This window comes from Neofelis nebulosa, chromosome 7 (assembly GCF_028018385.1).
Source record: "Neofelis nebulosa isolate mNeoNeb1 chromosome 7, mNeoNeb1.pri, whole genome shotgun sequence".
In the NCBI taxonomy this organism is placed as follows: domain Eukaryota; kingdom Metazoa; phylum Chordata; class Mammalia; order Carnivora; family Felidae; genus Neofelis; species Neofelis nebulosa.
The window spans coordinates 45045161-45066063 of NC_080788.1; the positions used below are offsets into that span (position 1 = coordinate 45045161).

At 36.4% G+C, this 20903-nt stretch overlaps 1 protein-coding gene across 9 annotated transcripts in view; it reads left to right on the forward strand.

The window, feature by feature from the left end:
- Positions 1-19516, forward strand: part of ICE2 (interactor of little elongation complex ELL subunit 2) — a 65088-nt gene extending 45572 nt beyond the window's left edge. For 8 of the 9 annotated variants that reach the window (XM_058740651.1, XM_058740653.1, XM_058740650.1 and 5 more), the window contains 4 exons: positions 9800-9884; positions 11242-11292; positions 14528-14786; positions 18327-19516. In XM_058740651.1, the coding sequence (XP_058596634.1) occupies positions 9800-9884; positions 11242-11292; positions 14528-14786; positions 18327-18449 (518 nt within the window). In that variant the 3' untranslated portion in view covers positions 18450-19516. Of the gene's footprint in view, positions 1-9799; positions 9885-11241; positions 11293-14527; positions 14787-18326 lie in introns of those variants that run through there. The other variant, XM_058740657.1, reaches the window with a different exon arrangement.
- The last annotated feature ends 1387 nt before the right edge of the window (positions 19517-20903 follow it).

Here is a 20903-nt window from a genome sequence, read left to right on the forward strand (position 1 = left end):
ATTGCTTCTCCATTGTCTCTCTTTCTCCTCCAAGATTTTAGTTGCAGTGTTATTATCTTATTGTAACCCTAATGTCCTATATTTATTTTTCTTTATTTACCTTTCCTTTTGACTCTTCATGCATCATGTTTGATATTTTTTTTCTACTTCATTAATTCCCTCTTCATCTGTCCCTGATACACTATTTAACCCATGACTTGAGTCCTTAATTTCAGTTATTGTATTTTTCAGTTTTAGATTTTCTATTTGGCTCTTTCTTTCTTTCTTTCTTTCTTTCTTTCTTTCTTTCAGAGAGAGACAGAGCTCGTGGGTGAGCAGGGGAGAGGGGCAGAGGAAGGCAAAGGGAATCTTAAGCAGTCTCCACACACAGTGTGGAGCCTGACACGGGTTTGATCTCATGACCCAGGATCATGACCTGAGCCAGAATCAAGAGTCACGCACTCAACTGACTGAGGCACCTGGGCGCCCCTGCATTTGCTTCTTTTTTTACAGATTATAGTTTTCTATAGAAATTCTCAATCTTTCCTTTGTCATATTAGGTAAAATTATTTTAAAATCTGTGTCCAGCGCCTCTGTTTTCTAGATTTCTTGTGGATATTTTCTATTTTCTTTTATGTATTAGTTTCCTAGGACTACTATAACAAAGTACCACAAAGTAAGTGGTTTAAGACGACAGATATTTCTTGTTCTGGAGGCTAGAAATCCAAAATCAAGGTGTCACTGGATCATATTCCCTCCGAAACTTGTAGGAGAGAATCCTTCAGAAGATAGAATGCTTTTTATCATCTGGTATTTGCCAGCAGTTGTTGACATCTTTGGATCGTAGATGCATCACCCTGATCTCTTGTTTCTCTCATCAAAAGGCATCTTCTTCCTGTGTCTCTGTCTTCTTCTTATACAGACACCAGTCACTTGGATTAAAGGCTTACCCTACTCATCTTAATAGGACTTCATCTTAATCTTTAATTATATCTGCTATGATCCTGTTTCCAAGGAACGTCATGTTCTAAGGTACTGTGGATTAGGGATTCAGCATATCTTTTGTGGGGGACACAATTAATCTCACGTTTCTTTTTTTTTTCCATGTTATTTCATTGTATGCCAGGCTGTTCTTTATCATGGGCCAGCTGTTATATATGAAAAATTGTAGAGATAATGAGAAAGCTAAAATGTATCTTCCTCTAGACAAGACTACTTAAAGAAAAAATTTTTTTTTTTTATTTGAGAGAGAGAACATGCGAGTTGGAGAGAGGGGAAGAGAGAGAGAGAGAGAGAGAAAGAGAATCTCAAGCAGGCTCCGCACTCACCATGGAGACCAATGCAAGGCTTGATCCCACCACCCTGGGATCATGACCTGAGCTGAAATAAAGAGTCAGATGCTCAACAGACTGAGCCACCCAGATGGCCCTAGACAAGATTACTTGCAATCTACCCTAATTCACTTATAGGGAGTTAGATCATTTAAAGCTTGACTTTGGACCCTAGAAAGACCAGTCTGTTTCTCACTTATTGCTAGGGTATTGCTATTCGGGGTCTGTGTAGATAGGAGTTGATGTAGCAGGACTGACACTACCAATCATTGGAAAGACCTGTGTAAGGTCTTGTACAAGACCTGTGTTAAGGTCTTGGAAAGACCTGTGTAAGACCTTGCAAGGCTGGCTCTTAGCTGATATGTGGGAACTTAGCTAGTAAACCATTCTCTATACTGATAGAAGACTTTCTCTAACTGATAATGATAGGTCATAGTACCCACACTGTACAGACAATATGGCTTATCTTGAACATCTGCTTTCCTTTGAAAGTTGAATTTTGGTATATGCTAGGCAGTGGGCACCTACATTATGAACCTTCAATAAAAACCTTGAGTGCTAAATCTCTGATGAGCTTTTCCAATATACAAAAAAAAACTTGTTGCTGGAAGAATTAAGGTGCATCCTATGTGACTTCAGTAGGAAGGGACTCTTTGTTTTTTAATTGTGGTAAATACACATATTTTAGAATAACCTAGAATTTACCATCTTAACCATCGTAGTATCCAATTCAGAATACATTTTTAGCATACAATTCAGTGGTTTGAAGTACATTCATTGTGTTATGCAGCTATCACCACTGTCCACTTCCAGAATTTTTTCATCATCCCCAAACAGAAATTCGGGAGAGACTCATAGATTTCAACTGGTTTCCTCTGGACCTCACTCCACCCACCTTTTCCTTTTGGTCATTTTTCTTTTGCTTTGTATCCTTTTGCTGTAATACATCTTATCCATGAATACAGCTATATGCTAAATCCTATGAGTTCTTTTAAAGAATCACCAAATCCAGGGACCCCTTTTTACACAAGGTCCCAACTCAGAGTTTGGGTGTTCACTTCATTGATAGATCCCGAAATACAGTTTTGTTCCTCTGATTCTGAAAGACTATTGAAAGCCCTGGTTCATTTCTTAGCCTTTCATTGCTTTTTCCAGAGAAAAGCAACCACAAAGACCAGGCTCACATCTCTAGGTTTCTTTCCTCTAGTTGGCTTCATTTACTCTTTACCCACACAAATGTATCCCCAGTCCCTTTTCCTGGTTGCCACTAGTAAACTTTGTACTTTAATTGTGTCGATTGCCCCTCTTTGGGCTTCTTGTTGATTGATCATATCTCAAGCTCCTAAAACAGTATCTGGCACATGGAGATACTCACTTATGTTTAGAATGAATGAGGTTGCCTTTGATTACTGGTTGAAGGAACAGTAAAAGTCAAGGAAAAGGGGAATGGTAAAAAACAAACCATTGAATTTGTATACTTTGTTCTTTTTGTCCCTAGGTGTGCATAACATAAGCCACTGGGATGTAGGAAGAGAATATTGTTATTTATTTGTTCTTATTTATTTGTTCTCTAAAGAAAAGTTAAACATTACTTACATTATTAAGTATGTGGATTGATAAATCGTACTCTCTCTTTATGTTGTCATACAGTCCTGTCACGTATAATACTAGAGAGACATTGTATTCAATCCCTTCCTTGTAAACAGCCACCCCAAGAGTTGTGCCGTACAGCATCCTTGGGTATGTTAAGTATGATTTTCTTGCCAAAAATGAAAGATGTTACTTTTTTTAATGTTTATTTATTTTGAGAGAGAGCAGGGGTTAGGCAGAGAAAGAGAGAAAACCCCAAGCTAGTTCCATGGTCAGTGTGGAGTCCAACACGGACTCAAACCCATGAACAATGAGATCATTACCTGAGCCAAAATCAGGAGTTGGTTGCTTAACCGACTGAGCCACCAGATGCCCCAAAGTGTCACTTACTGTAAACAAAAGCAAACAAAAAACTTATATATCTGTATACTTTAAAAACTTGGAATCAGATTAGAAAAAAAAAAAAAAAAAAAAGAAACCTCTTTTAAAATCTTCCAGAGAGCCTCAAGGATAGGAATGTCCCTGTCGTAATGTTTATAAGAAAAACTGGTTAACGACAGGGAAGATGGACTTTAATTAGTAGAATTCAGACAGAGACTTTTGTGTAATTGGTGTATGGTGTTAAAAACAATCACTGTCACTCTTCAGGAAGCCCAGCAATGAGCCATTTGTTGCATTTCGATCTTTGTATCCTTGGATCTTTTTTTAGCTCTCACAGACCTGTAGTAAAATGAATTGAACTTTTTTTTAAAAAATTTTTTAATGTTTACTTATTTTTGAGAGAAAGAGCGAGTAAGCAAGGGAGGGGCAGACAGAAAGGAAGACACAGAATTTGAAGCAGCCTCCAGGCTCCAGCTGTCAGCACAGAGCCCGATGTGGGGCTTGAACTCGCAAACCTCAAGATCATGACCTGAGCTGAAGTCAGATGCTTAACCGACTGAGCCACCCAGGCATCCCAAAATGAATTGAACTTTTATTTATTTATTTTTTTTTTTCCAACGTTTTTTATTTATTTTTGGGACAGAGAGAGACAGAGCATGAACGGGGGAGGGGCAGAGAGAGTGGGAGACACAGAATGGGAAGCAGGCTTCAGGCTCCGAGCCATCAGCCCAGAGCCTGACGCGGGGCTCGAACTCACGGACCGCGAGATCGTGACCTGGCTGAAGTCGGACGCTTCACCGACTGCGCCACCCAGGCGCCCCATGAATTGAACTTTTAATCCATCCTTCAAATAGTTGTATCACACAGCATTAAACCAAGATTTCTCAAAACAAAGCATAGTTATTCATACATTGTATATTATTTTAACTTTTCCAAAATAATTTGCTCTGTTTTAAGTGCTCTGTTTAAGTTTTTGATGTGTGTAGACCACTGCTATAAGCAAAAGAGAAAAGTAAAGTTCAGAATAATTAAGTAACTTATTCATAGATACAGAGTTTTTCGGTTGGCAGGACCAGGATTCATTCAGTTTTTAAGTGTTAATAACTTTGCCATTACACTAAAAAGGCCTACGGAAGAATTGGGGAAGGGAGGTATAGGTGTTAGATGTAACAAAAGTGAAGTACTTTGTATGTGACAATATTAATCAGTGTAAATTAAAACAACTGATTTTACTGTGTTCTAGAAACGGAATTCTTAAAGTCTTGATTAGAAACTTTCCAAATGCTCATATTCATGCACTCATGCACCACAGTCCTTTCTCAAATGTGGCCTGAGTTTTCCTTTTGACCATTGCTAGCCACTCCTCTATTTAACTTAAGCATTTTGTTATTTTTTTCCCCATCCAACCCTGTTATCTCAAGATTTTGAGGAAATTTAAGATGATTTTTCCTCAGAAATCAAAATTGGGGAACAGTGCATTAGATCTTTTGGAGAAAACAGTGAGGATAGAGTTTATCTGCATGATTGAGCGATTCAGATAAAACTTACCTTACAAGAAAGACAGTGATATGGGAGTTACTGTCTTTAACTGAAGAGCACGTTGGTTTGTAGGACATGCATTCATTGATTTTCAAATTTGATTGTTCATCAGAATCACAAGTAGGGCTTGTGAGAGTAGAGATTTCTGGCCCTGACTCTATAGTGTCTAGCTCAGTAGGTCTGGAAGGGGACCTAAGGCTTACCATTTCTAGCATGTTTTCCGGTGCTGCTGCTGTTGCTGGTCTGGGGACTGCACCTTGAGAACCACTTCTGTAGTTCATAGTCTCTTTTTCAGGTAGAATAAATATACTGTTTTTTGTTTGTTTGTTTGTTTGTTTGTTTGTTAATATATGTCTGCTTCTTTACCATGAACATGTTCTCTTCTCAATTGTATTTTTTTTTATTCTCAAACCCCATAAAAACATTAAGAGATACTCCTTAAAGAATATTCCTGAAGTAATCTTACCACTTGTGTATCTACCTTCTAATCCTTTTGATATATCACTTCTATATAAATGACAAAAGACAGGCCTGTGAATTTGCAGTTTTAAGATACACCAGTTTCAGTTACTATGGTATATTTACTGTAACTAATCGTATAAACTCCAGACTTCACTGCTGACTCTCCAGTCCACACAGATGCACATCATGACCAGTGACCAGTTATGCACATTTTCCAGTCTGTCAGTGGTCACTGTGTACCTGTGTCCGAGTTCACACACAGAAAACAAAGTGTGTCGTTGTGTTCCTTCCTTGCCTCCCAGTGATAAACTCATGACATTTTACAAAAGTGGATAATCACACCGATAGTTGGCCGACCACGAAATACACAGCGATACTGCTGGAAGTGCAGTTGGAATTGAACAGAAGTGGGGTTGCAGGAGAAATAGCCAACCGTGGGAATGTCGGCACCGCTGCTGTTCAAGAGACCGCAGATGTGTCGCCACGGGAATGAAGTGAAGGCCAACTTAGGGACACAAATGAGGAAAGTGGTTGTGACATAAAGGATGAAAAAGTGACACCAGCATAAGATTTTACATTAAAGGAACTCTTGGAGATGTTTCCTGACATCAGAAGTATAGAGGATACAATGTTGGAAGCTGATCCTAACTTAGAAAGGAGTATGACAGTTCACAGCATAGAAGAGATGCTTGCTTTTTATCATAAGTTGTACCAAAATAAGGTGACAAGCAGTGTTCAAACTGCTCTTGATAAGTTCTCTACAAATAAAATAATCTTCAGTGTTTGTAATGTTGTAAATTCCGGTATATAAATAAATATTAATTTTACTATCTTTTTCATTTCCCTAAACATTTACAATTGATGGGGAATTCATAATGTTTTGACAAAAAGTTTTAATGGTTATGGAACAACTGTATTTTTCCAGCTGATCATTAAAATTGCTTGCATGGTTTCAGTTTGTATGGTTATTTTTATCATCCCATACTGCATGTAAAGCAAGGATTGCCTGTGTGTATGTATGTATGCATGTATAGGTGTTTGAATATATGTATGATTTGATGCATGTATAGAAAGTCTTTAGTTGTATTACACAAAGGCTTTATTTGTACTCTGTAAAGCAATTTTTCCCACCTTTGGATAGCCCAGTTTGATGTACAAGAGATTGGTCATGGCTGAAGGGCAATGGCCAAGAAACTTTCCATCCCAAGCCTTCCTCGGCTGCCCCAAGGGCTGAGGAGATAAATATCTGAAGTACACAGGAGTCATTTGAGGCCCACACGTGAAAATGCTCAAATATTGAGAGAATTGTAAACTCCTTGAAGAAGTAGGGCTCCTAGCACTTAGTCTGGCCTTCTCTATATAGTTATCTTTGACCATATTTGACATATACTATATTTTTTACTGAGATTTCTTGAAAAAGATATGAGTTATTAATCTCCTCAAAGGCATATTTAGTAAATGTCTAAATATATTTTATTATATTTAATACTCCCTTTCTACAGTTATTAAAGCAGTTATTAGAAATGCCACTGTATAATGAGTGTTAGAAATGCAGAGGTGAAACTAAAACTTGGCATAGGAAATAACAAATGGACGTGGGACAAATGGATTCATTGTTTTAAGGTAGAGCATCTGATAAAAATGTTTCTAATTCTTTTTATGAGCATAAAGCAAATGAAAGGGAGCTATATATAAAAATGACATGTGCACTTTTTGTTGTCCCATTGATTGACGTTAGCTTCCCAGGTAATGTGTTTTGATAACTAAATATTGCAAGTTAAAAAATAAAGACAAAAAGTGATATTTTCAGCATTGATGAGTATTACATTCTTGTCATACTAATTGATGTTTTTAACTCTGGTACAAAGCATGGTTTTTGTATTGACTTGATTTTGTAACATTTAACTCAGGGCTATCTTTAAATTTTTTTTTTTTTTTTTTTTTTTTTTTTTTTACATTTTATTTATTTTTGATAGACAGAGAGAGACAGAACACAAGTCGGGGAGGGGCAGAGAGAGAGGGAGACACAGAATCCGAAGCAGGCTCCAGGGTCTGAGCTGGCAGCACAGAGCCCGGTGCAGGGATTGAACTCAAAAACCGTGAGCTCATGACCTGAGCCGAAGTCGGATGCTTACCAACTGAGTCACCCAGGTGCCCCCAGGGCTATCTTTTATATCATTCTTCCTTGGTACATTTTATTTATTTATTTTTAATTAAATTTTATTATTTTTAATTTACATCCAAATTAACATAAAGTGCAACAGTGTTTTCAGGAGTATATTCCTTGGTGCCACTTAACCCATTTAGCCCATCCCCCATCCCACACCCCCGCCAATAACCCTCTGTTCTCCATATTTAAGAGTCTCTTATGTTTGGTCCCCCTCCCTGTTTTTATATTATTTTTGTTTCCCTTCCCTTATGTTGATCTGTGTTGTCTCTTAAAGTCCTCATATGAGTTAAGTCATATGATATTTGTCTTTCTCTGACTAATTTCTCTTAGCATAAATACCCTCCACTTCCATCCACGTAATTGCAAATGGCAAGATTTCATTCTTTTTGATTGCCAAGTAATACTCCATTGTGTATGTGTGTGTGTGTGTGTGTGTGTGTGTGTGTGTGTGTGTACCACATCTTCTTTTTTAAATTTTTTTAAAAATGTTTTTATTTATTTTTGAAGGAGAGACAGAGCATGAGCAGGGGAGGAGCAGAGAGAGAGGGAGACGTAGAATTTAAAGCAGGCTTCAGGCTCTAAGCTGTCAGCACAGAGCCCGATGCGGGGCTCAAACTCACGAACTATGAGATCATGACCTGAGCTGAAGTCAGACGCTTAACTGACTGAGCCACCCAGGCGCCCCTGCACATCTTCTTTATCGATTCATCCATTGATGGACATTTGGGCTCTTTCCATACTCTGGCTATTGTTGATAGTGCTGCTATAAACATGGGGGTGCATGTGTCCCTCCGAAACACACCTGTATCCCTTGGATAAATACCTAGTAGTGCAATTTTTGGGTCATAGGGTAGTTCTATTTTTAGTTTTTTGAGGAACCTCCATACTGTTTTCCAGAGTGGCTGCACCAGCTTGCATTCCCATTCCTTGGTACATTTTAAAACCTAAGTGTCCTGTCTCAACCTATTTTGTTGTATAAGGTACATGTTACTTTTTAAAATGGAAGTGTTGTCTTTTCCTACGTTGTTTCTTAGAATTCTGGAATTATGTCATAGTTGTAAGAAAGTAGGACCTTAAGCAGAGTTTGTTGTTTTTTTTAACCATGGGGAATCTTATGGTGTGCTTTAATAGCCAGACTTTTTTTAGCTTTATTGCAGTATAATTGACAAATCAGGTTGTAAGATATTTAAAGTGTACATCATGATGATTTGATATACGTGTACACTGTGAAAGGATTCTTTGATGATTTACATTTAAGTTCTGCTCTCTTAGCAGATTTCAATCGTACAGTGTAGTGTTATCATCTATAGTCACCGCACTACATATTGGATTCTCAGACTGTATGGCTGAAAGTTTGTACCATTTTACCACCTCTGTCTATTCCTTCCTCCCCCAGCCCTTGGAAACCACTTTCCTACTCTGTTTCTATGAGTTTGACTTTTATTTTTAGATTCCACATAATATTTTCTTTTTCATTCTTATTTTCCTTAACATAATGCCCTTAAGTCTATCTATATTGTTGTAAACAGAATTTCCTTCTTTCTCATGGCTAATATTCCATTTTTTTATGTATACCACATTTTTATCCATTCATCCGTTGATGTATGCTTAGGTTATTTCCTTATGTTGGCTATTGTGAATAATTAAGCTGGATTTTTATAATCTAATTCTTATCTTAACAACCAGGTGTGTGTTAGAGATGTGGAGAACATACCCAAACTATAAATCTGACTATCCGCTTACTTTGATAATAGGTACATATTTCTCTAAAAATTTAATCTCTATGAAAATGCAACATTAATAGGAAATAGAAACACCAATATTTTAAGTTAGGGTTTTTTTTAAATTTTATTTATTTTGAGAGAAAAAGAGGGTGTGCGCGAGCAGGGGAGGGGCAGAGACAGAAGGAGACAGAGAATCCCAAGCAGGCTCAACACTGTCAGCACGGAACCTGACATGGGGCTTGATCTAATGAACTGTGAGATCATGACCTGATCTGCAAACAAGAGTCAGACGCTTAACCAACTGAGTCACCCAGGCCCCTTATCAGTTGTTACTCTTAAATTTGGGACTTAGAGGTTAGTTTTTGGTGTGCATATGTGTAAACTTTTCTATATTCAGCAAATATTTTAGAATTAATATGTATTTCTTTTATAATCTGACTTTAATGTCATTTTAAAATGCAGCTTTACTTAATAAACTTAATAAAATGTACAATTCTCTTTTAGAACATAAAGTTCCTTTACAGGTGTTACATTTTTGTAAAAACATCTTTAAGGAGACTGGATAACTTTTTTTGTTTTTCAGTACTGCAATTGTTCTTTTTAAGTTTGATATTTTATTTTAGGACATATTGATGCATTTACTTCAAAGCTTTTTCTGCTAGAAGAAATTACCTCAGAAGAATTAAAAGAAAAACTCTCAGCACTCAAGTAAGAAAGTTTACTTTGTGGTGGGATTTTAAAAACTTGTTAATATGATCACTAATTTTCATTTATCTCTAAATATTGGTTAAATTTAAATCATTTATTTTCAAGACTTTTATACCTTTTATACATTGAGGCTTCCCCTGACCCAGTTTGTGATCCATCTGTATTAATCATCTGCATTTTCCAATTAAATAGAATACCAGTGGTTCCAGTCTTTCTACTTCAGACAGAGAAGGCTAGAGGGAGAGTAGTAGCCCAGCATCTGGGAAGTGCATGAGAGCACACGTCACTCCTTTTCAGGGATGGAGAACAGTACAGTCCTAGACTCTTAGCTCCAAGCTTTCTATTTAGACATCCTGACTTCTAAAAGTTTCCCCTGTGCCACGGATGACTGTACATCAGATTGAAATGAGTTTATTGTGCTCAGGACTCCACGTACCAAAATGCAAAGGAACATAACTTACGAACGTTATCTAATTTGTATGTCACAGCTTTCGAGAAAAGACTGGTGGTAGTATTATCCTCATTTTACATGTTGGGAAGCTGGGCCTTAGAGGGATTTGCTCCAGAGCACACAGCCAAGCTAGAGTGATAACCTTGGTAGTGAAGATGTTTGATTCACCAGTAGGATGAGCACTGTCCTGACTTAGACTGGTTGCAGAGTTCCAGCTTTGGGGCTTGACACAATTTTTGAAGGATTTCAGATTCAGTCTTGAATTCTCTGCTTGTTCTCAAAAATGTCCACTTCTATTATAAGGACTACCTCTTTCGAGGGGTAATTTTTTTTCTTTACGTGAATAAAAAATGTTTTCCATGCATTACTCACTGCCTGCCCCACCATTCCCAATGAAACCTATTTTTAAATAAATAGTTGAGGAATGAATTTACGTCTCGAAAAGATACAAAAGAAATATATTTCATTTCCCTTTAACTATCCTGTCACCACTCAGTAGCTTCTCTGGCATCACACATTTAAAATACCTCTCAGTTACTTTGGAAGCTAATTCACCACCTTCTCTAAAAGGCAAGCTTTTTGCAGATTAGTTCTGCTGAAGACTTCTGAATATTCTTAAAGTTTATAATTTGAATATAAAATTGTGATCTCTTTACATCTGATTCACACAGGTCAAATACTTTATGATTGTGAAGAGAAATCAGGAAATGGCAAAAATTAAGTAAATTTTTAAGTCTTTTAATTTAATCACATTTTTGGCATTCTCTGTTTTCTATTATTTTATGGGTTTTTTTTTTTTTTTGCTTTGTTAATGAGGGTATTTCTCTTTCTGAGAAGCCACAATTGTTAAGAATACCTTTTTTTTTTTTAACATTTAACTTTACATGAATTTCTTCTGTTTAATAGGATTTCAAGTTTATTTAACATCCTCCAACACATTCTAAAGAAATTGAGTAGGTAAGTATTTTTTGGACATTTTGCATTGATATGTATGATTTTCTTGGGTGAAAATTCATAGAAACTTGGAATATATACTATTAGGGGTAGATAAAAAAAAAAAAACCCAGAAATGCAACATTTATTCTATTTTGTCAAGATTTAAATTGTGAAAATATAAATAAAAGGATAATATAGTAGTACCCAGCTTACTAGTAAATAAACATTTTTCTGTAAGGCTCTGTTGTATTGGTTTCCTGTTGTCAGTGTAACAAATTACCACAAATTTACTGGTTTAAAACAGCGCAGACTTACTCTTTTACAGTTTTGGAGGTCACAAATCCAAAATCATTTTCACTGGCCTAAACTCATGTCAGCAGAACTGATTCTTTTTGGAGGTTCTAAGGTCATAGTCATATTCCTTGATTTGTGGCCTCTTTCTCCATCTTCAAAGTGCATCATTCACATTTCTGCTTCCTTTGTCACATTGCACCTTAATCACATTTGGAAAGCCATTGAAGGTAACATTCCAAAGTTCTGGAGATTAAGATGTGGATATTCTGGGGACCATTAAGGAGCGTAGCCTAGCTATATTGTTTATATATTCAGAATAAGGAAGCAACATAGAGCTGGTGTTCAAAACTCAGTAAGTCCAGAGAAATCTTGAATATGGATTCCCCACCTGAGTATTTTTATCAGACTGTTTCATTATGTGAACCTTTGCATTCCTGTTATGCCCTTACTAAACATAAACTAAAAAACAATTCAAGAGGCTGAACTAAAAGTGAAAAAATCTCAAACTTCTGAGTCTTCTACTTATTATGCAACTTATTATGTTAGTTTCCTTATTTATGAAATGATGGTGTTGAGTTTATTAATTTCATAGGTCTGTTCAGTTCTGTGATTCTGTGGCAGAAATTTTATTTTGTGTACTGTGTTCTTCATGTGAAGCACAGTACTTATACATGACATTTGTCAGATGCTTTTTGAAATTTTATTATTGATATCTTAGTTTGTGTATTCATTTTCTACTGCAGCTATGGCAAATTCCCACAAAATTCATGTTGTAAAACAATACAAATTTATTATCTTTCAATTCTGTTAAGTCTAACAGGTCTGCTGGGCTAAAATCAAGGTGTCAGCCAGAGTGATTTTTTTTTTTTTTTTTCTGTAGACTCTGGGTATGATCTTTTTCCTGGACATTTGTGAATTCTAGAGGCCACCTGTATTCCTTGGCTTGTTGACCTCTTCCTTTTTCAAAGTTTCAAAGGCAGGTTGAGACCTCACATCACATTGTTCTGAGTTCTTCATAGTTATATCTCTCCGCTGAGTCCCTTCTGCTTCCCTATTCTACATTGAAGGACTCTTCTGATTACATTGGGCCCACTAACATAATCCAGGAAAATCTTACCATTTTAAAATCAGATTAGAACTTTAATTCCATCTTAGTTCTGCTTTGCCAGGTAATGTAATATATTCACAGACTCTAGGGTTTAAGGTATAGGCATCTTTGGGAGGTCATTATTCTGCCTACCATGGTTAGTACCCATCCATGTACATTGCACTGTATGGTACTTTGAAGACACTCTTCCTTGAAGTATCCCATTAATGGGAACAGGGCACCTGGGTGGCTCAGTCGGTTAAGCATCCGACATCAGCTCAGGTCATGATCTCATGGCTCATGAGTGTGAGCCCTGCGTCAGGCTCTGTGGTGACAGCTCAGAACGATTCTGTGTCTCTGTTTCTTTCTGCTCCTTCCCTGCTTGCACTCTGTGTCAAAAGTAAACATTAAAAAAAATTTTTTTAATTTCTAAAAAGAAATTAATGGAACATAACTTACCAGGTTTGTAGGCAGATGCATTTAACTAAAGTATGATTAATCCTTATTTTAAATGATATGGGAAATAGCTGATGTTCTAGCACCTTTGAGCTAGAGGAATATAAAATCCCAAGAAAGTACAGGATGTTAATCATAGCCTTTTGGCTCTTTATGTTGATATACTGAATTCCTTAAAGCTTTCTAAGGAGACAAGGAAAATGTAGATTTGTTGTTTGATAGAAGTGATTATTGTAATGGTAGAGAATCATAATTAAGGTTATGGCCTATGGAGAGTTCAACCCCCTGAGTGTATATCTAAGCCCTGCACTCAGGACTTTGGGCAGATTGTTTAGTGTCTCTAATTTCTATTTAGCTCTAATATGGGGTGAATAATTAAAATTATGCCTTAAAGATTTGTTGTTGAGGATTCAATAGTAAAATGGTTTTTAAGCAGTATAATTGCTCATGATAAACATTCATACCTATCAGCTGCTGCTGTTATTTTTATTCTAATAGCACCTCATATTTTGTGATTGTTCCATTTTTTTCCTTCCACTTTCTTTTATTTTTTTTTTATTTTTATTTTTTTTTTAACGTTTATTTATTTTTGAGACAGAGAGAGACAGAGCATGAACGGGGGAGGGGCAGAGAGAGAGGGAGACACAGAATCGGAAGCAGGCTCCAGACTCTGAGCTGTCAGCTCAGAGCCCGACGCGGGGCTCGAACCCACGGACCGTGAGATCATGACCTGAGCCGAAGTCGGATGCTCAACTGACCGAGCCACCCAGGCGCCCCAACTTTCTTTTAAACTATATCGTATTCACTTCTATATCTCTTAATCTTTATATTACTGGATACAAAGCAGGTTCTGTGTTTGTTGTGTATGTACACTCCTGAAATGGTTTTCATTATATGTTATCCATGGATTAGAGAATTAGACTGTTTCCCATTAAATTACCAAACACTTAAACATTGATTGAGATAACAGTAAAAAGAAAGTAATTATATATCCTGAACTTTGGAATAAGAATTAAAATAATTTCCTAAAGGTGGCTTAGTCGGTTAAGCGTCCAACGTCGGCTCAGGTCATGATCTCGCAGTCCATGAGTTCGAGTCCCACGTCGGGCTCTGTGCTGACAGCTGAGAGCCTGGAGCCTGCTTCGGATTCTGTGTCTCCCTCTCTCTCTGCCCCTCCCCCACTCGCGCTCTGTCTCTGCCTCTCAAAAATAAAGAAATGTAATAAAAAATAATTGCCTAAAAGTCATGAAAATAGTCAAAAATAAGACTTACTAAAACTTATTTGGTCATAGAAGTGTTTTTAGAGGTGGTATTCCCTTCCCATAATTGTTTTCAATTTTACTAATAGATCATGATTGAGAAAATGCTGTTGAAATTGACACAGTGAGCCAATGAGTTGTATTTCCTTGTATGATTTAGCTTGCAGGAGGGTTCCTACTTGTTGTCTCATGCAGCAGAAGATTCTTCACTCCTGATCTACAAGACATCTGATGGAAAAGTTACTAGGACAGCCTACAATTTACATAAAACACATTGCAGCCTTCCTGGTGTACCTTCCAGTCTCTCAGTTCCCTGGGTCCCTTTAGATCCCAGTCTGTTACTACCATATCATATCCATCATGGAAGAATACCTTGTACTTTTCCACCTAAATCACTAGGTCCCACACCACAACAAAAGGTAAGATCTTTTTGGCAATTAAATGTTCCATTAGGTTGTTTATCTGTTTCATTGACAGTACGCTATTTTAACATCCTGTCCACATTTGCTACATTAATCACAATATCATTCTGAAAACTATTTTCATAAGAGTAGATAAAGTTTTATGCTTTACTGAGTCCATTTATTATCAGTGGAAGTTTCTACTTTTGTAAGGTTTATAAGTCAACTAAAGAAAATTCTAATAGTTTGTCTAGTGGGAGCATCCACCTAGTTAAATCCCTGTGTCCCTATGAAAAGCAAAGTTACATTTTTTTCTGATTTTTATTTATTTATACTGTTTGATTTCATTAAATATTTGAGACAGTTTGCAGAAGAATATATATAATAAAATTACGGTGGTACAATTAAAAGTTGATAGTAGGATATAGAAAAATAGAAAAGCAAGTGTTAGCCATTAGTGAATGCAGCACCTTATTAAATGTACGCTGAACTGTTAAGGACTAAATTGTGTTTACAAAGTATTGTATAACTCCATATTTATTGAGTTATAATTAACATTACTCTCTTTGTAGAATCCTTCCTAGAAATACCAGTTGAATGACTTTTCCCTGTCTGAAACTTTTGTAAAGCCATGGCTAGAGAAACTCTTCACCATGTCACTCATTCTTTATATCATATAAGATACTCCAGTTTGGGTTTAGTTGTAGGAAGAGTTTTGTTCTGTACAAGTGGATCTGAATGTTCAGGAAGTAAAAACTGAGTGTATTTTCCTTCCCTGCTGCCAAAAATCTTTGAGTCAAAATTATTGTCTGAGTTCCATAATCTTACCAGTATGTGTGTCCTGGAACAGCTATCAGTTACATATTCTATGGATATCTTCTCTTCCCCCCCCCCCCCATGGTATATTAATCTGTGTTTTCAAATCCTTTTAGAAATGGCTGGAATGCAAATATTGAGGATCTTTTTATAATTTAGAGTAATGACGTTTATATTTTTCAGTTCTTTACCCCAATGTTACTGTATGGGAAGATCTTTTTAGAAATGAGAACTCCTTGCTCATTCTTAGCTAACTCTGGCCATGAAAACATATAAATATGGTTAACTAGTTGCTATAAGTGAAAGAATGGATAAAGTTAACATTTTAAATCATTTTGTCTACAGTTCTGGTTTGTTATTTCCAGCTTAAATTTCATTTGACTAGTGATTTTTATAACTTCCTAAGGCAAAATTTTCTTCACTAACTTAAATCTAATTGAAAACTACTTTTGAAAGATTTATGTTCTTTCAAGGATAAAGATTTCCATTTCATTTGGAAATCCTGATTATAGTGTCTCACCTGTGACATACAATTCTGTATGGGGGTGACTTATTCCTTTTTGGTTTAATACTTCAATACGATTCCATATGTTCAGGGTTTGGCCATATAAATACAAAAGTAAACAGTTCACTTATATGTATATGACCGAGCAGTTGCTGGTTTGTATTTTTTAAGACACTTCATGTATTCAGTGCCAAGGACAAACCCTTAGTGAGATTATCTAAGACGCAGCTGTTAGGTCCAGTAGGCAGTTAGATAATTAATGCTTGGTTGGTATGTTTTCAAGTCCTTGAAAGTTTTTGGTCATCTCGTACACATCTCGCTACAATCTAGCTTTATGTCTGGTGGGAATTACCTGACCTTCCTCCCTTACTTCCTCCTAACCAGGCCATGGGAATGGGACTCCAAGTCAAGGTAAACAGACAGGGTTTCTAGAAAGCCTTAGCAGCAATAGGAAAACACTAAAGCTTCAGGAAACCTAAGGATGTAACACCCTACATGAAACAAAAATCATCCACATATTTAATGGTGTAAAAACTCATACAACAAATATTCCTGTCTCTGATACAATCCTTTAGTCCCTAGTCCACTTGCAGTTCTCATCTTTGTGTAGTGCCTTAAGTACTAACCCTGAGAGATACCACAGTGGAGTCTATATCTGCGTCTTGCTTCATGGAGGAGCACTTAATAGGAGGATTCCCCTTGCTTCCTATGCCACTCCTGACTTTTTCCACTTCCAGTACTTTTGCAGAGGCTCTGTGCCCATCCCTTTTCTCTTTCTACAACTTTGGTAATAGATACTCATTAGACACACACACACACACACACACACACACACACAAAATTTCATGATGGAAGTTTCACAATGCTTACTTTTCTCAGCGATATAGCAGATACAATTTAGGGTCATCACTATACTTTTATAGTAAATATCAGCTGAGTGGGGAGTGGTATAGATAATCTGAAAATCACAGCCCTTTTCTAATCAGTGCATTTGAAAAGTTCATCAGATTCGGACAGACACTGGCAGACTCAAATCCCAACTGGAGTTTCTCCTTTCTGGTCATCTGATGGTAAACTAAAAAATACCCCTGAAGAGATAACATACTAGGTTAGGGAAGCTGGAGTCTGATGCATCCTGAGTGAGCCAGTAGCCCGTTAGAGCAATGCTAATAATATGTCTCATATTTAGGAATATGAGTGTGCTTGGAGTAACAATATTACCCATCACCACCAGGTCTGGAATTCACTGGACAAGATGCGAAGATACAAAGGGTGCAAGGTGGCCAGGGAAAATAGAAGCAGAAATGGACAGGTCCTGGGGAGATGGTTTTAGGCTGTATGGCCTTGGCCCTTCTCTGCAAGGCCTGAGTTTCTCCATTACCACTTGTCAAAACCATGTTCTCTTAGTGGCTAAGGAGATGACAGAATTTCTAGATCTCATCTTCAGCAGGACTACAGTTAGCAAGGGATTGTGTGCTAAGAATACGTCTTCTCTTTTCTGTAGGCTGTGTGGACTAGAAAGTGAGGGTGGGCAGCTACTTTTGCTGAAGAGGAGTAGATATTAAGGTAGCACCAGCCCCCGACCAAACTTTCTTCCTCCCACTTCCCTTCTTCCCTTTTTCCTCTGTAGCCTCCTTCCAGTTTTTTCTTCCCATTTTTCTTTCTTGCAAGAATCTTCTCTTTCAGCTTCTCAAGTTTTCCTTTTTACTTGGGTTCTTTTTTTGCCTTCCTTTTTTCCCCACCACATTTATTTTCCCTCGTTTTCTCTGTAGACTTGGCTATTTTTCTTACTCTTTGTCTCTTTCTCCATTTTACAATTTTTCCCCCTCTTAACCACCTCCAACCTTTTTCTTGTATTTCCTTTCTCTCCTATCGTTTTTTTCATTTCTACCTTTCTTCTGTCCTTCAGTCTTTATTGCAAACACGTTGCTCAAAAAGCCTGTCATCCTGTCATTTTCTAATTTAACATTTCAGCCTCTTCCAGGTTTAACACACAGAGTAGTTTCTCCCTTCACTTCTCTCCACCTACCCTGATCTATTCCTTCTGTGATTGCATTTGAAAGTTTAGTACTTTACACTGTGTCAAATTAAAGTTTGTTTAGAAGCAGCCAGGTGGCTGGAGATTAAAAATATATAAAGGACTATTTGCAAGGTAATTAGTACATATATAAATAATATGGACTTGACTGTACATAAATATGTTGTAAACATGTTAAACTATTTGCTTCCTCTCTTAGGTTGGTGGAACAAGAATGCCTACACGCAGCCGCAGGAATCCAGTTTCCCTGGAAACCAAAAGTCTGCCTGCTCAGCAAGTTGAAAATGAAGGAGAAGCTCCAAATAAAAGAAAAATAACTTAAGGACTCTGCCATGGAAAATGAAGAAAAACTGGTTTTAACAATGTTCAATTTAGAAAAGTTGGAGGGGGAAATATACCCAGAATATCACTGGACAAGATGAACATTTTTCTTTCAGTGTCCTTGAGAGTTCTTAGAGTGCCTTGAAAAAATATGTTGGCTATGTAAAGGAATGTTTCAGCTAAAATGCAATGTTATACTTTTACCACTTGACGTTTGAAGAGAATCTAGATATGTTTTAACATTATCATGGCAGGGAAACATATAGAGGAGAAAAATATTTTTATAGTAGACCTTTTCCAAAAACTGTAAATAGGAAAATCATTTGCTTTTTTTCAAGAGCAATATTTATCATTGTGTGTTATGTTAACAATTTGAATTATATCACCAATCTGTTGAGATTGGCTCAAAAAGCTGAATCTTGGCACTGTCAGAAATAATTTTGAGCAACATAAACCTTGCTTCTGATGCATTGTGACAGTTTTTATATACTATTTTAAAATGATTGTTGCAAGTTAATAAAGTTAATATCTTTAAAAACTTGATGCAATTTTATTGCAGAAGCCAAAAATTAAAAATAAATAACTCCATGCCTCTGAAAAGTCACAAGTTAACAGTTTTCTTATTGGTCAACCATCAGTTTTTTTAAAAAAAAAAACCTTCAAAAAATAAAAAATAAAAAAATAAAAAATAAATAAAACAAACCTTCTGTGGCGTTATAGGTTTGGTGATGAATACCTCTATCTCTTGGCACAAATTTCAGCTGAGTGTTAAAATATGCTACTGAAAGCAGAGATGATCATGTTTTCCAGAAAAATCTCATTTTTTCAACTGATAAGGTTAATATGTGATACATCATAAGCTATTTTTTCTTATCTGTACTGATTAAATTTCCTAAGACCACAGGAGATGAATTTGGAAATGCTCATCATCAGCTGATGTTACTGTAGCCAATTTGGACTTAAGAAGGAATGGACTTATTTAATTTTTGTATCTTGTTCTTTAATGTGCAGTGAAAGTGTCAGAAATATGTGCACACTTTGTAAAATACATGTTTTTTAATCCAAAGTCATATCTGCTTTGTTTTTGGAATTTTTAAATGTGTTTTATGCTAGTATAAGAACTAGTTCGAGAAATCTTCTTAACTATTATAAGTAACAGTTGAATATTTTTATTCTCAACTACCAAGTTTTGTTTTGATTTTTATAATCGGTTATAAAATATTTTTTAATGAGTACTTATTAGTAAAATTGTTTTATGTATTTTAATATGTAAATTCCTCATCCTACCATTCCCCCTTTTTTTTTTAATGTTTATTTATTTTTTAGAGAGAAAGAGCACGGGGAAGGGGCAGAGATTTCAAAGCGGGCTCCCTCCACGCTAACAGCCGAGAGCCCGATGTAGAGTTCAAACTCACATATCACAAGATCATAACCTGAGCTGAAGCCAGGTGCTTAACAGACTGAGCCCCCCACGCACCCCCTGCCATTCCCTTTTTAAAACATTGAGCTTTTTTTTATTGGACTTGAGCTTTTTTTTTTTTCAACTTTGTCACATGCTTCCATATCCCAGACATATTTTAGTTGTGAATCATTTGGCAGTGAACTAAGGGAGAGGCAGGGATTCCCTTGGAATTTGCTCTTTTAAAAAAAACTAGACGATGATTTCTTCAGACTTCTAAATACCAGAAAGACTTGGCTTTCAATTTTTAATATTATTTTTTACTTAGTAAAACGGGTGGTCCTACAAGTGATTATTTTGAAATTATCTTAGCCATAAATTTGAGTAACCCTGATAAATATATAAATCCAGCCTTAGTTTTTCATTTGTGCTTAATCAAGTCTCTTATAGCATGTATTTGATCCTGTTTGTGATTTTTCCTTGATTTTTTAGTACAACCATACCTCCTTTTATTCCACTTTTCTTTGTTGCACTTTGCAGGTAGTACTTTTTTTTTTTTTTTCTGTTTTACAAATTGAAGGTTTGTGGCAACCCTGGGTCAAGCAGAGTCAGTGTTGGAAACAATGCGATGGACCTGGTTTGCTTACACCCATGGTGAAGGTATAATTTATACGTACCTCTTGGAAAACATTTAGTTCAGGAAATGTCTGAGTGTATTTGTGTGTCACACAGTCTTAAGTAGGTCCTCCTTGTTACTCTCATATTCTTTTTTCACATACCATAGTATTTGTTTATTTGACTTACTGTCTTTCTTCTTGAATAGACTACAAGCTGTGTAAGAACAGAAGCATACTTGTTTTGTTCATAGTATGTCACAAACACCTAACCTGGTATTTTGTCTTATAGTTTCAGTTTAATAGATAGAAGTTGGATGGATGCCTAAATGAAGGTCTAGGTATCAAGGACAGATTTTATTTTTTCCAGGAGCTCACAATCTGGTGGAGGACATAATACTAAACTATGTGGTAAGTGCTCTGATAAAGTAATATAAAAAAG